The sequence below is a fragment of the Arachis hypogaea genome, chromosome 2 (genome assembly GCF_003086295.3).
Source record: "Arachis hypogaea cultivar Tifrunner chromosome 2, arahy.Tifrunner.gnm2.J5K5, whole genome shotgun sequence".
NCBI classification, from domain to species: domain Eukaryota; kingdom Viridiplantae; phylum Streptophyta; class Magnoliopsida; order Fabales; family Fabaceae; genus Arachis; species Arachis hypogaea.
Window position 1 is genome coordinate 100,790,921 of NC_092037.1, and position 22,897 is coordinate 100,813,817.

The 22,897-nt window shown below is 33.2% G+C and overlaps 2 protein-coding genes across 12 annotated transcripts; both read right to left on the minus strand.

Moving 5' to 3' along the window:
* Positions 1-8,462: 8,462 nt before the first annotated feature.
* On the minus strand, positions 8,463-13,771 carry LOC112729853 (putative disease resistance RPP13-like protein 1). 2 transcript variants are annotated; one of them, XR_003814661.2, is made up of 3 exons: positions 9,244-13,771; positions 8,978-9,048; positions 8,463-8,873 (listed from the first exon to the last, which is right to left on the minus strand). XR_003814661.2 is itself a non-coding variant. In XM_025779998.3 (1 exon), exon 1 carries the CDS (start codon positions 12,927-12,929, stop codon positions 9,240-9,242), a length of 3,690 nt encoding a protein of 1,229 aa, XP_025635783.1. In that variant the 5' UTR covers positions 12,930-13,210; the 3' UTR covers positions 9,137-9,239. The 2 variants fall into 2 exon arrangements, 1 of the variants encoding a protein (XP_025635783.1); XM_025779998.3 differs by lacking the exons at positions 8,463-8,873; positions 8,978-9,048 and having other exon boundaries at positions 9,137-13,210.
* A 16-nt stretch (positions 13,772-13,787) lies between these two features.
* On the minus strand, positions 13,788-18,222 carry LOC112757599 (putative disease resistance RPP13-like protein 1). Of its 10 annotated transcripts, none has more exons than XM_025780008.3 (4): positions 16,854-18,208; positions 14,355-16,720; positions 14,223-14,285; positions 13,788-14,113 (listed from the first exon to the last, which is right to left on the minus strand). In XM_025780008.3, exons 1-2 carry the CDS (start codon positions 18,075-18,077, stop codon positions 16,673-16,675), a joined length of 1,272 nt encoding a protein of 423 aa, XP_025635793.1. In that variant the 5' UTR covers positions 18,078-18,208; the 3' UTR covers positions 13,788-14,113; positions 14,223-14,285; positions 14,355-16,672. The 10 variants fall into 10 exon arrangements, with proteins under 10 accessions (XP_025635793.1, XP_072078251.1, XP_072078254.1 ...); XM_072222150.1 differs by having other exon boundaries at positions 13,788-14,128; XM_072222153.1 differs by having other exon boundaries at positions 14,355-16,723.
* Between the last annotated feature and the right edge of the window lie 4,675 nt (positions 18,223-22,897).

A 22,897-nucleotide genomic window follows, 5' to 3' on the forward strand; every position in this document is an offset into this window, starting at 1 on the left:
TTATTATGTCCTGTATTAGTTATTGGTATTTTCTAGAGTTTTTTTCACTTTTTAGAGAATTAAAAAATATCTTTTGATTCTTCAAAGCAAATTGAATCTATTCTTAATATATAAAAGTAGATATATAAGCATGCACCACATTACTTCTAAGTTATTCCTCTTATTCTACTAACGCCATGTCAGCAATATTGCTTACATGGCAAAATTTTAGAAACAACCAATCAAATCTTGCCAAATTTCAACCACTCAAATCTTGCCAAATCAACTTCTATTTTCAAATTAAAAAAAAAAACTAAAAAACAGAATAAAAAACAACAAAAACACAAATTAACATTTACCCCAAAAAAACCTCTGAAAACCAAAGAGTTCATTACTTTTCTCGTGCTTCTCGCCTGAAAACTCCTTACTCTTCTCATGCTTCTCGAAACCCTCTTCTTCTTGGCACTCTCTGTACCAGTATCCTATTTCCTCCATGCTCTTCCGGTATGAGCCATTGTGTTTTCCTCGAATCAAATTTTACTCTTCTCATGCTTCTCGAAACCCTCTTCTTCTTGGCACCTCTCCGCATTGCATCAATTGCAGAAACCAGGCCAACTAAGAAAATTCGTCTAACAAAGAAAATTCGTACCAAGTATTTTCCTAAGGATTACAACATTGAGGTAATTTTATATAAGAAATTAAAAGTAGATATACTTAATCTATCTTTTATCTTTTTTATTCATAAACTTATTCTTTACCAGTCGTTTATGTTTGCAGTACTTGATTCCATATCAATGGCATTTCAACAAACTCATGAGAATATATCTTCTATAAAGTAAGTCATCTCTTACACATTGTGAGTCGATGAGTAATTTCATATCAAACTCCTTTGAAAAAACTTGCGATAATATATTTCTTCATAAGTAATAAATTTCTTACGTCTAGAGTAATATTTATATTTCTTTCTTCTAAAATTTTTCATACATAATTTTTGTGAAAATGATTGTATCTACAGGTATAACACGCTTCGGAATAAGGTCGACCTCTACAATGCTCTAACTGGTCCAAAAATTAAATCTCAATACTTCTTTTTAGACATTACACATATAACCATGGGTTGAATTTAAGGATATTTTTTCCTTAGTTTTGTATACTTCTAAATTTATTTATATATTATGCTACAGTTTTTTATTTTTTTTCTTTTACAAAATTCTTAATCATATCATTTATAAATCATAATTTAAACCACTTAAAATTGGTCTATGAAATTTATGTAATATTCTTAATCACATATAACAATTTAAATAGGTTAAAGTTACATTTTAAAGCTTATAATAATTTATTAGTTAGTAAATAAATTTATATCATTATTATTGCATATTACTTCACTAAAACATATATATTTAAATGTGACAATATTATATTAGGTGGAATGCTTGGTCATCTTTAGCATTAAGACATCGGCATTCAATTTGATCTACCAAGAATCGATAACATTTAATAATATGATATTATCTAATTCAACTTGCTAATTTATGTATTTTATTAGGAATAATTGGTATTATTCATGATTACAGATAAAAATACTATTATTAATTAATAAATTGCTTTAAAAGTGGGATAAGAAAAAATGGGCAGAAAGAAGATGTACTGGCTTCTATTTTAACTGCAAAATTTTATGAAATCATTTAATTAAGTAATTAGAATATTAATTTTGAATTACTGCTAATAAACTTTTTACCATTTTCGGTACGTTAGTATATATTAATTGTTCAAAGAGAAACGTTAAGGACTAATATTTTTTATTAATATTAGTCTAAAAATTTTTAATTAAGTCCATATAATATACAAATATTTTTTAATCAAGTCTTTTTAAATTAAAATTTTTGAAATTAAATTTGTAACATATAAAGACATTGAAATCATATTCCTATATTTATTATATCTTACCGTTATAAATAATACAATAAATTTATTATACTAATAATTAATTTATTATTGCATATTACTTCACTACTGCCATTATTTCAGCGAACATAGGTCTCAACTTTGGATCTCTACAATACAAAAAGAGTATCATATAGTCACATCAAGCATCGGGTGTATTTTATTCATGTAGGTGAAGTATTCTAAAACTTCCTAAAACTTAAACATTTGCAAATAGCCTAAAAGTTTTATATTAAATCCATATAAATCTAGAAGTTTTTTATTAAATTCATATAATATACAAATATTCTTCAACCAAGTCTTTTTAAATTATAAATTTTGAATTTAAGTTTGTAACCTATAAAGATATTAAATCTATATTCTTATATTTATTATATCTTACCGTTATAAATAATATAATAACTTTATAACACCAATAATTAATTTATTAATTTCTATAAACTCAATCATTAAATGTAATAAATATCCATATAATAAATGTCATAATAATATTATTAATCATAATAAATTTTATGTTACAAATATTTAAATTATATACTATTTGAACTACTTATATAAGTCTCTAATCACTATTCTTTAAAATAACATCAAATTTACCATAAGAAATTTCTTTCCAAACTATACAACATCTCAAACTTACTCAATGGAGCATCATTCATTGGACAATATAACCAAACATACGGACAATTGGTTTATCAAAGTTCGCATAGTTTGTCTATGAAAAATATTAACACCCAAAAATAAAGAGGAGCCTATTTTCTTAGAAATGATTATATTAGATGAAAAGGTACAAAATAAACAAATTTATTCTATTTTTAAATTGAATTTTAAAAATTTTTTTAATTATTTTTGTTTTTTATACTTTTAATATTATTTTATAATACTTTATATATAATTGTATTTTAATATCGTTAAAGTTAAACTTCTCTCAATTTGATAATCATTGTTCCTTTTCTAATAATTTTAAAAAATAAACGCAATCATTTTTTTTAACTAATTGTTAACAATGATTTACTAACACTGGAGAGAACACCTCTTCATGTAATTGTGAAGAAAAATATGATAAACAAATTCAAAATTTTGTTAGAAGAAGGAAAAGTTTATACTATAAAAAAATTGAAAATAGAAGATGCAAATGATTTGTATAGAGCAATTAAAGGTACTATAAAAACAAATTTTTTAATAACAACTATTGTGAAAGAAATCAAAGATCTAATTTTGAACATTCTCCAACACTATTTTAAATTTGCATCACTTGAAACATTATCTGACAGAGTGGGTCAAAGACAAATTTTAACAGGTAATTTTATTTTATATTATTTCAATTATTCTTATTAAAAATAATTTATTAAAAAAAATCAACACATTTTTGTTCTTTTTATTATAGATGTCATTGAAAAACTGCATGTAATAGGAGAAGAAGAACAAGTAGATGTTAAAGGAAAACCCACAAAAATACGAAGAATGGAATTGATACTCAAAGAGTAAAAAAATATACAACCAATTCATTTTTCATTTAGATATATAGTTATTAATAAAATACTATTAATTTTAGGAACATCGTGTTGAAAGTCACGTTGTGGAGAAATCTCTCAAATCAGATAAATAAAGAAATTACAACACAAATTAAGGGCCAAAAAATTGTTACACTCACATCAACATTGGTTAGTGAATATAAAGGTATGATCTTTTTCAAAAAATTTTAATTTATTGTTTTTTTTAGTTCAAAGAATTATATTTTATATAATACATTAATTGACACAATACAACACAATCTTATTTTATATAACCTATTATATTATAATATTAGGTGATTATTAGGTTAGCACAACTTCAAGTACAAAAATCTATATCAATCCAGAAATTGAAGAATTCACACAGCTGACTTATGGGTATTTCATAACTAATAAATCTCTCAAAAATTAATTCATTTATTTAATTATTCAATTTAATAAATATAAAAAAATTCCTAAACAGGACTGATCAACATGAAGAAGTAATAGAGATACCAAGCCAAGACAATGCCAATACAAATCTTCAGAGTAGAATGATTAGAAATCGAATAACTATTCAAGATCTAATGGCTATGCAATGGGAATCTGATTATCAGGTATGACAAAAAAACTCACAACATGCATCATACATTCATTCTTACTCAAATACAATATACCTAATGATAACATAAATGGAATATTGGAATAGGAAAAGATCTTTACAATTTTAGCAATTATAAACGGAATTGATGACAAATTTGGATGGAACTATGTTGAATGTGAAAAGTATCATAAGAAAGCATATAAAAAAGGAGACAACTACATCTGTGGCACATGTAATCAAACACCACAATATCCAACCATAAGGTAACTTTATATACTTTTCATAATCTCATTTAGCAAATTATTAGTTATTAACCCAATACTTATTTTAGATTCAGAATTCAATTAAAGGTTTCAGATCAAAGTGCTACAGCAACTTTTGTATTATTTGATGGCGAAGCAAAAAAATTTTTGGACACAACTGCTTCAAATCTAATCACACTCCGAAAAGTAATGATCTTGAAGCACCACCCCAATTGAAAAACTTGTGCAACCTCACACTTATTTTTGAAGTCAAACTAAATGAGTTTAATCTCAAAGAAGGTTCTCAACAATATACTGTTACCAAGACATTTGTTTCAACTAAAAACACTGAACAGCAACACCCATTACAACAAGTAAAACAAGTAATACTAAAAAAATCACTTATTTAAAACATCATTTTTATTTCTAATTTATATTATTCATTGATTATAGGAACCAACTTCGCCAACACTAATATCATTAGACGAAGATCACATACCTATGAAGAGGTTGAGGAGAAAAAAAAACGATACAAATTCAAGACACATTTTCGGAAGAAGACCATACATGCAAAGAGGGAGCAAACAACACAAAAGGAAGTGCACACAACTCACCAATTCATAAGGAACATGCCTTCACAACAACCTATGACAGAAAGAAGAAAGCAACAACTCTAACAGCAACCAATAAAAAAAAGAAGACGAGTGTCACATAAGAAGACCAATTCCATCAATTAAACCAAATACAAAAATCAATTCTAACATCCAAATACTTTGTACTACCATTTTTTTTAAATAAAATATCATTTAAATTTATTTTTAGTTTATACATATTTCATTTAATTCTACAAAACATAATAATTTTTAATATTTATTATATACTATTATTAATTTACTGTCCCGCGCATCGCGCGGGTCACATTCTAGTTCTAATTTAAAATTAAAAAAATTCACCTCAATTATTATTTTACAAGATACAATAACTTTTCAGACATACGTTTTTAATTATCATCTATTTTACTAGTAATAATATTTTCTCTCCGAATACAATTTTTCTTTTCTTATTAAACCTCTTATACTCTTTCTTTAATTATTCTTTTTCTTTTTCCAATTTTTATACTCTTTCTTTTTCTCTTTTCCTCTGTATTGGGGAGTAAGAGTATTTTTACTATTCACTCTTACTGACATAGCTTGATCTATAGTTAGTTAAGTTAATATCCTTATTAAGGACTCATTTGTAATTTCTCTATGCTGACTAGGACTAGTTAGTTACATTGTTAGTAGCAGAAATAGCTGTTATGCCTTTACTATATATAGTCTAAATGCATAGTGTAAATGTGTGATTCACCATTATAACAAAATCACTTTATCAAACTCACATGCTTCTCTCACTCAATTTCTCTCTCATTTCATCACTCTGTATCATTTCATCTTCACACTTTTTTGTTTTCTCTATTTTAGATTTGTTTTCCAAAAATAATAATAATAAAAGAACACCTATTTATGGCAGCAAAATCAACAAGAGAGACAAGGACGACACCAACAACGTCCATGTTCATAGAATTGCTTTTTGCAAGGTTTTACTCTCACCTGTTCCCACCACATAAAAATTATCATATTTGTTGATTAATTATGTTACTAATTATAATGTGTATATAAGTGCCTATTTAACATGCCAACAAGATTTGATGATAAATAAAAAAAAAAAGTCTTAATTAGAGTGGAGACAGCATCAGAAGTCTTGGGTGGTAAACTATATATACCAACACAGATGTTAAAAAAAAAGAATATATTTTTCATCATATTTATACATCAATTTTCGCTCCAAAATTCCATTCTAGTAACTAGCTAATTTTGAAAACTAATTAAACTTGTTTAATATGTATGCAAAAAAAAATTTACCTAGAAATTCTATTACTATATAATTAGCAACGGCTTAATGGTGCAAAATAATTAATCACACTCCTCCATTATACAAACGCCAAGGCCACAATTCACCAATATAGCATATGATACATCTAAAGAAAAATTCAAAAATCCCAAAAAAATAAATACATGTCTGCAAAAGAAAGTACCTACATATGAATCTTCCAAAATGGACCATGACCAGGAGGTATCTAAAAACTTGAAACCAAGCCAAGAGTCTCAATCTTCAAAAGGGTAGGTTCCCAAAAGAAAAAAAAAAAAAAACAAGCTAAGGTATTAAATTTTCCCATGCAATAGTCATGTATAATGCCTCTCTTGAATCTCTTGGATTGTGATCACGATTGTGGCTCTCCCTTGTTGCTCAATTTCTTTCTGCAAGAAAGTTTCACTCTTACCTATTCCAACATGATGAAGTATATATTTCTTCTTTGGGAGTATACAAATTTTCATGAAATGAACTTTTCATTTTCTTGAAATAAAAACATCATTAGTTCAGGCATCCATACCACTTATGACATTAGGTTTCTTAAGCACTTGATGAAGCTCATTGAGGCTCCTCTCTATATCAGTCACTTTGTCATGCCTCTCTTGAATCTCTTGGATTGTGTCCATGATTGTGGCTCCTCTCTATATAATAATCATGCTAGATTGGATTATGATAAACTAAATATGTAAATAGGTGTTATACAATTCACTTGTTTTAGGGAAATAGTGTAGAAGTGGTCGGCTTCCACTAATTAATCCTTAGGAGGAAGCCATATCAGTAAGAGACAGATAATGAAGAAAAATGTACTTAAATCTTAATTAGGATTTAGGATAATTGAAAATTGAGATAATTATGCATTATTCTACAAAGTAGAAACAACTTTTCATTGTGATTCTAAAGTTATAGATGCTCAAGCCATCAGGGAAATTCTTGATTGAATGAAATTATATCAGATAAACATGTCCTATTTTATATTGTAAATTATCTTTGGCTAACCAATGAAAAAATCTTCTGCAGAAGTTTGCAAAATTTCAGGTGACGCACAAAAGTCTCAAGCAACATTATCTTTGCAGCCATCAATTGCTGACCCTCGGAACCATTTTTGAGCTTGGATTCACTCAGCCTATGGTACAAAGTTCTCAAAAATAAAAGAAATTCATGTTCTTATTTGGTAACTTATTTAATTATTCATGGACATAATAAGTTTCATTTCTTGTTTTCCCTTTCTAGGAAAAGGAGGAATTGATGTACACATTGGAACTACTGTGCACTCTCTTGCAAATATGATGGACACTGGACATGGACATGGCACGATCATCCCCCCGAAATGGGTTTCGGCTGCCGCCGGAAACTGCTGCAACCTTAATGTTTGATTTGGCAAGGATATTAAGCGAGTCTTGGTGTAGCATTGCACCAAAATCCTCGTATCCATGTCAGGCCAGATGGAAAATGCTATTTTCTTACTCAGGCAACTCATCTTTGACTCAATTATATACTCCATCAGCTTTAAAAATATTTGTTACTTTAAAAATTTTGCACATTAACAATTCAATGTATCTGAGTACAATTTGTATCTAGATACAATGAGTTATTAACATATCAAATTTCTAAAGTAACAGACTTTTTGAAATAGATGGAGTATATAATTATATAATTATAATATTAAAATATAAATAGTAATGTAATTGTCTTTCTGCAAAAGCTTGATATTTTGAAGCAGAAAGACTAATGAACTATGATGTGTGTATTGTGTTAAAATAACAGCATGAATTTGTAGTTTTTTTATTTGGTGTGCTTTTTACTATCATGCCTAGGTTTGGTATTCTATTTATGGATTTTTGACTTTGTCAAATAATATATAATGCCATCTTTGTTAGAAATAAAAATAAGACATTTGACAAATACACATTACAACTAGTTTCTTTTCAGTTTCTACTTTATTTATCCGTTCTGCATAATTAACAGAAACACTTCGAAAGTGAATTACAATATTACACGAAAATTTCTAATTAATTAATTAATCTTACTATAGTAGCATACATATCTTCTGTATAATTAACAGAAACACAAAGAATTGAAATGGATTGAATATTTCCAATAAAAAACTAGTACTTTTACACAAAAAGCTAAGGTAATGTTTTGCTTTTTAATTTTTTTTATACTGATATGTTTATAATAACTTGTAAATTGTTTATTGTTTTTTAGTTAAAGTGACATCATTTGATAATTTCAAATTGACATTGTCATGCAAAGACTTTTAGTTTCACGAAATACTAACAAAAAAAATATGGGAAAATAATGTTATTAATTAGAGGCAATTCTTTGTCACCAATACACAATAAAACAGAAAAAAAGGTGCACAAAGGCTCAATGGTGCAACACAATAATCACACTCCTCCAATACATAAACGCCAAGGTAAGTCACCAATATAACTGACATGATACATCTAAAAAAAAATTCAAAAATCCCAAAAAGTAAATATATGTCTGCAAAAGAATGTGCTAACATGAATCTTCCAAAAAGGAGCATCACCATGAGGTTTCTAGAAAGTAGAAACCAAACCAAAAGTCTCAATCTTCAAAAGGGTAGGTTCCAAGAGAAAATAAAGAAGCTAATGAATTAAATTTTCCAATGCAATGGTCAGTTTGCTCAATTGTATCCATGATTATGGGTCTCCCTTGTTGCTCAGTTGCTTTCTGCATGAAAGTTTCAGTCTCACGTGTTACCACCACATATAAGTTATCATATTTTTTGAGTAATGAATGTTATTCGAACATTATAAAGTATATAAAAATCTTACTATTACTGTCTTATTTCTCAGCAATCAGCCGGTGTATTGCAATGATTGAAATTGTTGGGTGGATGGATAATCTGTATGAGAAGGTACAAGTGTTAAGGAATGGTATAGCACATGTATAAGAATGATTAAAAATGAAGAATAAGAAAATTGTAGAGAGAATGAAGAATGAAAAGTCGTGAGTCAGTTTATATGCAGAGTATAAATCATGATGAAAAACATAAATAAGAATAATGTTTTGTGTGTATGTGTTGAAGTTGTTGGATTACCAAATCCATGTGTCATCAACTTGAATGGCGGGGATGTGGGAGATTTTGGGCCAAAGCTGTGGATCCTTCTTCTCACATCGTTTGGCCAGCAAAGGGCTTCCTAAGATGATGAGTTGTATTAGAGAGGCAGGCAGCTTTTCTCCCTCCATATTCTTCAACTTGGAGCAATGCTCAATACGTAGTTTCTGGAGGGAGGTGAGGTGGGCAAGTCCCTTGCATTCCAACGTCTCCACACTTTTCATGTGAAACAGTGTGAGAAACTCAAGCGAGGCAGGCAACCAACCTTCCTTTGGGAGGGACTTCACACTCTCGCAGTATTCACCATGAATGGAAAGATAAGTAAGCCCATGAAATTGCGAATTCTTGAATGCTGCAGAGCTCACCAGTTTCTTGCTGTAGCTGATTTCAAGAGATCTGAGGCTGCAGTGTGGAACCCCATCCCCAGTAGGAGACAAATCAACCTCTGGGCAACCCAGTAATGTGAGATGCTCTAGCTGAGGTGCTGCCATCCATAGCGTTGACACATATTTCAACCTCCCACACCCGAAGATACATAAAGAACGGAGACATGGAAGAGAGCGTGACACTACAATACACTCCATGTAGTCACAGAAGTTGATATTAACACGCACGAGATTCGGAAAGGAATCCAACAACGAGAAGGATGTAACTGAATCACAGCTGTTCTCTATAAATAGTTCCTGCAGCGAGTGATGTTGGCCATTCATTTGGAATTCTAATTTTCTGCAATTCTGAATCGTCAACTTTTGAAGTGATGCGGGAATACTACCCACCGGAAACCATATGTGGGAAGAACAACCTAAAATGGATAAAGACGTCAGGCAAATCAGTTGCATGTGCATTATGGCCTCTACCACCGACTCCACGTGATGGTTTCCTGCAACTGATAGCTCACGCAGTAAAGGAGGTAGCTCCCCAATTCTCACTTCATTGGGGCCTTTTATCCTTAAAGAGGTCATTCCAGGAGATCTTGGAACACACCAACTCAGCTGCTTGCATTGGCTAATCTCAAGTGATTGCAAAGATGGTAGATGATTCGGCAAATCTCCTCTCAACATCGGACACTCACTTATGCTGAGATGCTTAAGTCGAGGAAACGCATTGAACTCCAATGAATGCCACTCCTTCCAACAACGCATTGAATAAAACGAAAGACTTTCAAGCAATGGGAATGGTGGTGTCTTCAAACAAGATTCACCATTCAGGTAAAAGTAAAACTCAGCACCCACAATCCCCACACTTTCAAAATATAAAATTTCAAGGTGCTTCAAAGAGGGCAACTGTCCAAGCGAAGGAAGCATGCAGCAACTCCTGCAACCAACCAGTGTTATTTTGGTGATGTTGTGGTAGGAAGAATGTCCCACCCAGTCTGGAAATCTTGTACCCCTGTAACCCTTGATCTGTAACTCTTTCAAATTAATGTGAGGTTGCAGCTTGTCAAGTATATCTCTTTCCATTTCGGAATCAACTGTATTCTCCTCTTCATTCGATGACCAAGTTAACGTTATAGAATCAATGCCATCCTTATTGGACATTCTTGCCTCCAAAGCTTCACTGCTGTTCACCACATTCTCCAATTTGCCAATGGAAATTGATTCGTGTAGATCTGCAAGTGCTCCCAATTCTTTAATCTTGTTTTCTTCATGCTTTCCAACAATGTAATCACTTAAAAACTGCAAACTTTTTAAATTGCTCATGCCTTTCGGCATCTCACGTAACTGAGTCACTCTAATATCAAGATGGCGCAAATTGACAAGGTCTTTCATGCCAACAGGTAGCATTTTCAGATTGCTACAGGAATACAACTTCAAGGTCTGCAAATTGTATAGGTTACCCAATGACTCTGGCAATGCCACAATGTCCGTCCAAGAGAGATCCAAGTAACGCAGATGAATCAACTCACCCATTGAATCAGGCATTGACTCAACAGGAAAGCTTTTGAACGACAAAGTTCTCAGGTACTTCAACTGTGACAACATGATACAAGGTACATTTTCCATATTGAATGGAATCCGCTTGTTCAAATTGATTTCAAGAAATGTCCTTGTATGTTTTAGTCTATCACAAACTCCCAAAAGATTTGACATTGGATAATTGCCTTTGGCGTTATGTGACAAATGACGAGCTTTAATATCAACCTCAACTGCATTCCGAAGCTCTTCAGCTCTGAAATAGAATTCTCCACCACATGTCATTGCTAAATCATGCACCAGATCATGCATCACAAATTTATTTTCCTTGGTACTATGAGGTTGCAAAAACGATCTCGCAATTAATTCATCAAAATATTCACCACCAACTTCTTCTATAGTCTTTTTTTCTACTGTTTGTAAAAAATTTTCTGCCATCCATAACAACATCAATTCATCTTTGCTAAATTCATAGTCCTTAGGATACAAGGAACAATAAATAAAGCACTGCTTCAAATATGAAGGAAGAAAATAATAACTTATCCTTAACGCTGGAACAGCATTGATTTTGTCATTGGAGAGTTCCCAGATTTCACTCTTCAGTAAATGATTCCAATATCTGATATCAGAATTTCCACGCAATATGCTTCCAAGGGCTTGAGCTGCCAAGGGCAATCCATCACACTTCTTTACGATATCTCTGCCGATTTTTTCGAGGGCTAGATTCTCCACAGAAACAGTTGAAAGACGTGCATGCTTTGAAAACACTGAGCAACAATCTTCGTCAGACAATAAACTTAGTTCATAAGGTGACACAGTTTGCACTACAAAAGCCACATTTTTATTTCTAGTAGTTATGAGAATTTTACTTCCCTTAACCCCTTTCTGAAAAGGTTTTAGAAGTGTATTCCAATCATCATAGTTTTCATTCCAGACATCGTCCAAGACAATAAAGAACTTTTGCCTGGACAACTTTTCTTTTAAATCAAGCTGAAGTAAATTCAAATCTGTCAAGTTACAAGAACTTGAAGTTATTGCCTCGATTACAGTCTTGGTGACCTTGACAACATCAAACTCTTCTGACACGCAAACCCAACCTCGAAAATCAAAATTCTCCTTCACTTGGTCATCGTGGTATAGCAATTGGGCCAAAGTAGTCTTTCCTATTCCACCCATGCCCACAATGGGAATGACAGATAAATCACCATCAGCAGCATCATCATCATCCAACAACAGTTTCAGTATGGCCTCCTTGTCTTCTTTCCTGCCACATATCCCCGATGGTTCAACAAGACATGTGGATGGAATTCTCCATGTCATGTCCACCTTGGCACTCTCCTTCAGAAGATAATTTTTACGTCTTACAACAGACTCTAGTGTGCCAACTATTTTTTCCATGTCACCAGTATCTTCAATATATGAATCAACAAGGCGAGACCAGGAGGAAGAGTTACCTGGATCCCTTTGAGTGGCAGCAATAGCGGCTTTAGTAGAGAGTTTGTCGAGCAAGTCATCAGCCATATAGAGAGCATCTTGAAGATCAACAAGCCACTTCTTCACTTTCTTGTCACTGAACTGCTTCAGCTCAGCGTCATCAAGAACAGGTCCAACATCATACAGACAATTCTGCAACGTAACAAGCAAGTTGTTCCTTTCGAGGAAAGAGTCGTCTTCTTCAAGTATTGAAGTTAGGTTGTCCAAAACAGCATCAACAAAGGGAGAGAGGTAAGCTCCACCATAAAGTTTTTCAGCCATGGTTGAATCTCAAGTGAAGCAGATCAGATGGGATCAGAACAAAGAAAGAAAGGAAATGGATGAAGGAAGTGTTTGCTTTGTGTGGTAGGTGAAGTTGATTTGATGAGGTTTATGGTCTTCGGACAAAATCATGGGATGGTGTTATGAAAGATAAACAATTGGTTAATGTATTGGTGAGTGTGCTAATCACATGCTTAAGAAAGGAATCTATGTAAGTCTCCATGAACCATGATACTTTATGCTGCCTTCACATGGCTTCTTATTTTTTTTATTGGACAAACTTTCTTGTTAACTAAAAACTAGCTGTAGTTGCACTTTATCACACTCACTGGTCGCTAGATGATATTACCAGATAACTGAATTATAGGCTATAAAAATAAAATGCAGGAAAAATGTTACCAGAATATAAATAGTATTAGTAAAATTTTTTTGAAAAATTTTTTTAGGCGAACATAATTTAATGCAGATTAGTATGATTGTTTTGTTTTATTAGCCGCCAAAACTGACCCAGATCTCCATCTTAGAAAAGTGAATTACAATATTACACGGAAATTTCTAATTAATTAATCTTACTATAAGAGCGTACATATCTTATGCATAATTAATAGAAACACGAAGAATTGAAATGGATGAAATATTTGTCATAAAAATCTTATATTTTTACACAAAAAACTAAGATAATGTATTTGCTCTTTAATTTGTTTTATACTGATATGTTTATAATAGGTTGTTAATTCCCATAAAAAAAATAATAGGTTGTTAATTGTTAATTGTTTTTTAGTTAAAGTGACATTATTTGAAATTTCAAATTGACATTGTCAACCAAAGACTTTTAGTTTCATGAAACACTAATAAGAATATGAGAACAATCTTACTAGTTACTAATTAGATGAAATTCTTTGAAAACAATACACAATAAAATTTCAAAAAATCCCAGAAAAACAAATACATGTCTGCAAAAGAATAACCAAAATGAATCTTCCAAATAAGACCATGACCATGAGGTTTCTAGAAAGAAGAACCAAACCAAAAATCTCAATCTTCAAAAGGCTATAGGTTCCAGAAAAAAATAAAGCGGGAGATATTAAATTTTCCAATGCAATTGGTGACTTGCTCAATTGTGTCCATGATTGTCGCTGGCCCTTGTTGCTCAATTGCTTTCTGCCAGAAAGTTTCACTCTCACCTGTTGCCACCACATCTAAGTTATGATATATTTTGAGTAATCAGTGTTATTAGAACATTATAAACTATATAAAAATCTTACTAATCTTGTCTTATTTATCAGCATTCACCTGTGTTTGTTGCAATGATTGAATATTGTTCATACAGCAAAAGCAAAACCATAGCTGGATAATCTGTATGAGAAGGTATAAGTGTTAAGTAAGAATGGTATAACACATTAATAAGAATGGTTGTCGGATTACCTGTTGAAGTTTTTGGATTACCAAATCCATGTGTAGTTAACTTGAATGCCAGGGATGTGGGAAATTTTGGGCCAAACCTGTGGGTCCTTCGTCTCCAACCGTTTACCCAGCAACCGGCTTCTGTTGATGAAGAGTCGTATTAGAGAGGCAGGCAGCTTTTCTCCCTCGATATTCTCCAGCTTGGGACAATACTCTATACTTAGTTTCTGCAGGGAGGTGAGGTGGGCAAGTCCCTTGCATTGCAACGTCTCCACACTTTGAATGCGTTCCAGTGAGAGGGACTCAAGTGAGGCAGGCAACCAACCTTCCTTTGGAAAACACTTCACACTCTCCCCGGATCCACCTTCAATGTTAAGATGAGTAAGCCCATGAAACTGCGAATTCATGAATGCTTCAGAGTTCCCCAGTTTCTCGCAGTAGCTGATGCTAAGGGATCTGAGGCTACGGTGTGGATCCCCGTCCCCTGTAGGACACAATTCGATCTCTGGGCATTCCAGTACTGTGAGATGCTCTAGCTGAGATGCTGCCATCCATAACGTTGACACAGATTTCAAACTCCGACAATAGCGGATTATTAAAGAACGGAGACATGAAAGAGATCGTGACACCACAATACACTCCATGTTTTTACAGTTTCTGATATCAACACGCACGAGATTCGGAAAGGAATCCAACAACGAGAAGGATGTAACTGAATCACAGCTGCTATGTATTGATAACTCCTTCAGCGAGTAATGTTGGCCATCCATTTGGAATTCTAATTTTCTGCAATGCTGTATCGTCAACTCTTGTAGTGATGCGGGAATACAGCTCACTGGAAACGATATATGGGAGGAACAATTTTCGATCCATAAAGAAGTGAGGCAAGTCAGTTGCATGTGCATAATGGCCTCCACCACCCACTCCACTTCATGCTTTCCTGCAATTGATAGTTCACGCAGTAAAGGAGGTAGCTCCTCGATTCTCGCTTTATTGCCATCTTCTATGCTTAAAGATGTCAGCGCGGGAGCTCTTGGAAGACAAGAACTGAGCTGCTTGCAACACTTAATCTGAAGTGATTGCAAAGATGGTAGCTGACTGGGCAAATCTCCTCTCAACATCGGACACGAACTTATGGTAAGCTCCCTAAGTCGAGGAAATGCATTGTACTCCAATGAACGCCACTCCTTCCAGCAACGCATTGACACAAACGAAAGAGTTTCAAGATTTGGAAATGGAGTCTCCAAACAAGATTCATCGTAATGGTAAAAGTAAAACTCAGCACCCACAATTTCCACACTTCCAAAATCTGAAATAGATAGGTGCTTCAAAGAGGGCAATTGTCCAAGTGAAGGAAGCTTACAACAATTCCTACAATCACCCAGTTTCATTGTGATGATGTTGTGGTACAAAGAATGTCCCAACCAATCTGGAAAGGTCGTACTCCTGTAACCCCTGATCTGTAATTCTTTCAAATTAGTGTGAGGTCGTAACTTGTCAAGTATATCGCTTTCCATTTGGGAATCAACTGTGTTCTCATCTTTATTTACTGACCACCACAAGCTCAAAGAGTTAATGCTATTCTTATCAAACATTCTTGCCTCCAAAGCTTCACTGCTGTCGACCACATCCTCCAATTTGTCAATCCAAATTGAATCGTGTAGATTTGCAAGTGCCCCCAATTCTTTAATCTTGTTTTCTTCATGCTTTCCAACAACATAACCACTTAAAAACTGTAGGCTTTTTAATTTGCTCATGCCTTTCGGCATCTCATGCAACCCAATCCCTCCAATATCAAGATGGCGCAAATTTACAAGGTCTTTCATGGAAACAGGAAGCATTTTCAGATTACTACAGGAAGACAACTTCAAGGTCTGCAAATTGTATAGGTTACCCAATGACTCTGGCAATGCCGCAATTTTGGTATAAGAGAGATCCAAGTAAGTAGTAACGCAAATGAATCAACTCACCTATTGAATCAGGTACTGACTCAAGAGGAAAGCTATTGAACGACAACGCTCTCAGGTACTTCAACTGTGACAAAAAGATACAAGGTGCATTTTCCATGTTAAATGGGATCAATGAATCCAAATTGATTTCAAGAAATGTCCTTGTATGTTTTAGTCTATCACAAATTCCCAAGAGTTTTGACATTGGATAATTGCTTTTGGCATTATGTGACAAATGACGAGTTTTAATATCAACCTCAACTGCATTCCGAAGCTCTTCAGCTCTGAAATAGAATTCTCCAGCACATGTCATCGCTAAATCATGCACAAGATCATGCATCACAAATTTATTTTCCTTGGTACTATGAGGTTGCAAAAATGATCTCGCAATTAATTCATCAAAATATTCATCACCAACTTCTTCCACAGTCTTTTTACCTACTGGTTGCAAAAAATTCTCAGCCATCCATAACAATATCAATTCATCCTTGCTAAATTCATAGTCCTTGGGATACAAGGAACAATAAATAAAGCACTGCTTCAAATATGAAGGAAGAAAATAATAACTTACTCTTAACGCTGGAATAACATTTATCTTGTCATCTGAAAGTTCCCAAATTTCACTCTTCAGTAAATGATTCCAAGACCTGATATCCAAATTTTCACGCAATAAGCCTCCAAGGGCTTGAGCTGCCAAGGGCAATCCATCACACTTCTTTACGATATCTCTGCCGATTTTTTCCAGGGTTGGATTCTCGATAGAAACAGTTGAAAGACGTGCATGCTTTGCAAACACCAACCAACAATCTTCATCAGACAATGATCTTAGTTCATGAGGTGAAACAGTTTGCACTACAGAAGCCACATTTTTATTTCTAGTAGTTATAAGAATTTTACTTCCCTTGACCCTTCTCTGAAAAGGTTTTAGAAGCTTATTCCAATCCTCATAATTTTCATTCCACACATCGTCCAAAACAATGAGGAACTTTTTCCTCAACAATATTTCCTTTAAATGAAGCTGAAGTAAATTCAAATCTGCCAGGTTACAAGAACTCGAAGTTATTGCCTCGATTATAGTCTTGGTGACCTTGACAATATCAAACTCTTCTGACACACATACCCAAGCTTGAAATTTGAAATTCTCCTTCACTTTGTCATCGTGGTAAAGCAATTGGGCCAAAGTAGTCTTTCCTATTCCGCCCATGCCCACAATGGGAATGACAGATAAATCACCATCAGCAGCATCATCATCATCCAACAACAGTTTTAGTATCGCCTCCTTGTCTTCTTTCCTGCCACATATCTCCGATGGTTCAACAAGACATGTGGATGGAATTCTCCATGACATGTCCACCTTGGCACTCTCCTTCAGACGAAGATATTTTTTGCGTGCTACAACAGACTCTAGTCTTCGAACTATTTTTTCCAAGTCCCCACTATCTTCAATATATGAATCAACAAGACGAGACCAGGAGGAAGAGTTACCTGATTCCCTTTGATTGGCAGAAATGGCGGCTTTAGTTGAGAGTTCGTCGAGCAAATCATCAGCCATATAGAGAGCATCATGAAGATCAACAAGCCACTTCTTCACTTTCTTGTCAGTGAACTGCTTCAGCTCAGCATCATCAAGAACAGGTCCAACATCATACAGACAATTCTGCAACCTTCCAAGCAACTCAAGGGCAGAGTCGTTTCCATAGAGGACAGAGTCATCTTCAAGTATTGAAGACATGTTGTCCAAAACAGTATTAACAAAGGGAGAGAGGTAAGCTCCACCGTAAAGTTTGTCAGCCATGATTGAATCTGAAGTGAAGCAGATCAGATGGGATCAGAAGTCAGAAGAAAGAAAGAAAGGTAATGGATGAGGAAAGGGTTCACAATTTGCAGTATAGTCTCTGGGTTTTCTCAAACAGAAGCTAAGTGAAGTGTTTGGTTTGAGGGGTCAGTGAAATTGACTTGATGAGCTTTATGGTCTCCGGACAAAATCACATGGGGTACTAAATGCTAGCCTTTGGGTAGGGCCCCAAAAAGATGATGTTTCCTTTTCAGTGATTTATTGATTTTAGAGTATAATATGTAGTATTATTATTACCCATAGCTGAGAATTTTTATTCTCACTAATCTTATTTCGACATATTATTTCTTTTCACGAATTTTGTTTATTGATTATTATTAAAAATAAAATAAAACAAAAAAAGAAATTGTAATTCATCAGCCATCAGATAAGACTCTAGTCATTGGAGGGAATTGAATGTCCTTTGGGCAGTCTGCCCAAAGAGGTTAATTAATCTCCTTTTAAAAAAATAGTTTACATAATATAATCGAGCTTAAAAATATTGTGATAAATGTGAAGTGAATGACCATTGACTACCTATAATTTGGATGACTTAATTTTCTTATAGTGAAGTGTCATATTATCAAGAAAAGTATATTTAATAAAAGAAGAAAAAAAAGATTTTTGTACATGTATAAATAGAAGATTAAGCCTCCCTTGATTAAACACACTACAATTAATAAAAATTCTCTCTCTCTATTTATATTATCTATATACAAAATTTTTCTTCTTTTTTTTTTTTTCATACGTTAATACATACATATATATATATATATATATATATATATATATATATATATATATATCATATCTTTTATATTGAGATAGTAATTGTGGTTAATATTGTTATTTAATTATATTTCTTTATTTTATATTTGTTACCTCTTCTTTATTTATTTATTTAGTTATTTTACAACACGTTATCAGCACGAACCTCTAACGAAATTTTAGGAAGACTCCAGGTAACAAATTTTCATTATGTCGAAACTCTTTCATCTTGAACTTAATGCTCTTAATATATCTGGAAATAATTATTTATCATGGATACTAGATGCTAAAATCTATCTTGATTCAATGGATCTTGGAGATACCATTAAGGCTAAAAATAATACATCTCAGAAAGATAAAGCCAAATCCATGATTTTTCTTTGTCGTCATCTTGAAGTATGATTGAAAAATGAATATCCCACATTAAAAGATCTTGCAGATATGTGAAAAGACCTTGAAGAAATGTGCAATCATCAAAAGATGGTGATACTTCCTTAAGCCCGATATGTTAGAGAAATCTTTCTCGACCTTCCATGCCTCGAATGTGCTCCTGCAGCAGCAGTATCGAGAAAAAGAATTAAAAAATATTCTGAGCTAATTTCTTGCTTTCTTGTTACTGAATGCAACAATGAGTTGCTCTTAAGAAATCATGAAGCGTGTCCACCTAGCGCCGCCCCATTTCCTGAAGCAAATGCGGCAAATTATAACCCAGAAGAGGTAAATGGCAAGATTTTGATAACAAGAAAAATTATGGAAGGAAAAGAAATTATGTTCACAAGAAAATATCTCACTAGAAGTAGGATAAAGAAATAAACAATGGGCAAAGTATATCAATTGAGGATAAATGCTTCTATTGTGGTGGAAATGGTCATTGGTCACGTACCTGTCGTACCCTAAGGCACCTAGTTGATCTTTATCAAACATCCTTGAAAAGGGATAACAAAGGAAAGGAAACAAATTTTATTTCAAATTATGAAAATTCCACCACTCATTATGGTGTATCTAATTTCTTTAAGGATTCTGAAGAAAATATTGATTATTTGATCAATGATTGAATAGTTTGATATGTATATGTGTTTGTTAAGTATTCATGTGAATAATTTTACTGTACATGTACTTTTATTATTATTATCATTTGTTTTTAAAGAAAAATAGCAAGGACATATTCTGAAGATATTTGCCTTGCGGATAGTGCAAGTTCACACACTATTCTTAAAAATGATATATATTTTACCCATCTTGTGCCAAAAGAAGAATATGTTAATACTATTATTGGCTCAGACAATGTGATAGAAGACTTCGAAAGAGCTATAATTTTGTTTCTTGGAGGAACAAAATTTATAATAAATAATGCACTATTATCTACCAAGTCTCTGAGGAACTTGTTGAGTTTCAAAGATATTCGCCGAAATAGATATCATATTGAAACAATGAATGAGGAAAATCATGAGTATTTATGTATCACAACTCATGATTCAAATAAGAAAGTTATATTAGAAAAGTTGCCCTCACTTTCATCTGGATTGTATTATATCAAGATTAGTGCAATTGAATCACATACCATTGTAAACCAAAAGTTTACTAGCCCAAATGAATTCATAACTTGGCATGATAGATTGGGTCATCCGGAAACAACCATGATGAGGAAAATTATTAAAAACTCTCATAGACATTCACTAAAGAACCAGAAGATTCTTAAATCTAGTGAATTTTGTTGTGCTGCATGTTTTTAAGGGAAGTTAATTTTAAGGCCATCACCAGTAAAGATTGAATTTGAGTCCCCTGAATTCCTAGAAAGGATTCAAGGTGATATATGTGGACCTATTCATCCACCATGTGGATCTTTTAGATATTTTATGGTCCTAATAGACGCATCTTCGAGATAGTCACATATGTGCTTATTATCTTCTCGCAACATGGCGTTTTGCGAGATTACTGGCTCAAATTATTCGATTAAAAGCACCATTTCCATAAAATCCAATCAAAACAATTCGTCTTGATAATGCTGGTGAATTTACTTCCCAAGCTTTTGATGCTTATTGTATGGCTAATGGAATAAATGTTGAACATCTAGTAGCTTATGTTCACACACAAAATGGGTTAGTAGAATCACTTATTAAGCACCTCCAATTAATTGTTAGACCCTTGCTTATGAGAACAAATCTCCCAACTTCGGTTTGAGGGCATGCTATTTTATATGCCGTAACACTTATTCGTTTGAGGCTAACGAGTTATCATAAGTTCTCTCCTATGCAATTAGCTTTTGGCCAGCAGCCAAATATTTTCCATTTAAGGATATTTGGGTGTGCGATATATGTTCCCATTACACCACCTAATCGCACCAAAATGGGACCCCAAAGAAAATTGGGGATATATGTTGGATATGATTCTCCCTCTATAGTGAGGTATCTTGAGATACAAACGGGAGATGTATTTAAAGACCGATTTATGGATTGTCATTTTGATGAATCAAAATTTCCAACATTAGGGAGAGAGAATAAGCTTCCTGAAAAGGAACTTAATTGAAATGCACCATCTTTGATGCATTTAGATCCTCGATCAGGGCAATGTGAACTAGAAGTTCAAAAGATTATACATTTGCAAAGAATAGCAAATGAATTTCCTGATGCATTTTCCGATACAAAGAGGATAACTAAATCTTATATACCAGCGGAAAATATCCCAATTCGAATTGATGTCCCAGTTGGACAAATCGCCACCGAAGCAAATACACGCCAGAAGCGTGACAGGCCTGTCGGTTCCAAAGACAAAAATCCTCGAAAGCGAAAAGAGGTAAATACGATTCCTGTTGAAAAAGACATAGTAGAGACACCTGCAGTTGTCCAAAATTCTGATATAGTTTTAACGTCAGAAGACGTTCAGGTACCTGAAAATTGTGAAAATGACGAGATCTCGATAAATTATGTCTTTACAAGAGAGAAATGAGATCGAAATAAGACAATTGTCAATGAAATATTTGTATATAATGTGGCATTAAATATCATGCATGAAAGTAAGGATCTTGAGCCAAGATCAGTCGAAGAATGTCGACAAAGGAATGATTGGCCAAAATGGAAAAAAGTCATGAAGGCTGAATTAGACTTACTTGTAAAACGTAAAGTTTTTGGACCTGTAGTCCGTACACCAGAAGATGTAAAGCCTGTTGGATACCGATGGGTATTTGTGAGAAAACGAAATGAGAAAAATGAAGTTGTGTGCTACAAAGCCCGACTTGTGGCACAAGGTTTTTCACAAAGGCCTGGTATAGATTATGAAGAAACGTATTCCCCTGTAGTAGATGCAATAACATTACGTTATTTGGTCAGTTTATCTGCATATCATAAACTGCATATGCATTTAATGGATGTGGTAACAGCCTATTTGTACGGCTCATTAGATCGTGATATCTATATGAAAGTCCATGAAGGATTAAAGATATCTAAACCATCCAATGAATATTCACAAGGGTTATACTCAGTCAAATTACAAAGATTTTTATATGGTCTGAAGCAATCTGGACGAATGTGGAATAATCGTCTTACTGAGTATCTGGCCAAAAATGGATTCAAGAATGATGATATATGTCCATGCGTTTTCATAAAGAAATCTGCATCTGGATTCATTATAATTGTTGTGTACGTTGATGATTTAAATATCATTGGAACTCTTGAAGAGATTCCAACAATTATAAAAACTCTAAAAGAAGAGTTTGAGATGAAAGGTCTTGGAAGAACTAAATTTTGTCTCGGCCTGCAGATCGAGCATATAAAAAATAGAATCTTTGTTCATCAAACAACATACACAGATAAGATCTTGAAGAGATTTTATATGGATAAGTCACATCCATTAAATACCCCAATGATCGTAAGGTCTTTGGATGTGGAAAAGAATTAATTCCGTCCTAAAGAAGAAAATGAAGATATCCTTGGTCCTTAAGTACCATATCTTAGTGCCATTGGAGCGCTAATGTATTTTGCTAATAATACGCGACCTGACATATCATTCGCGGTGAA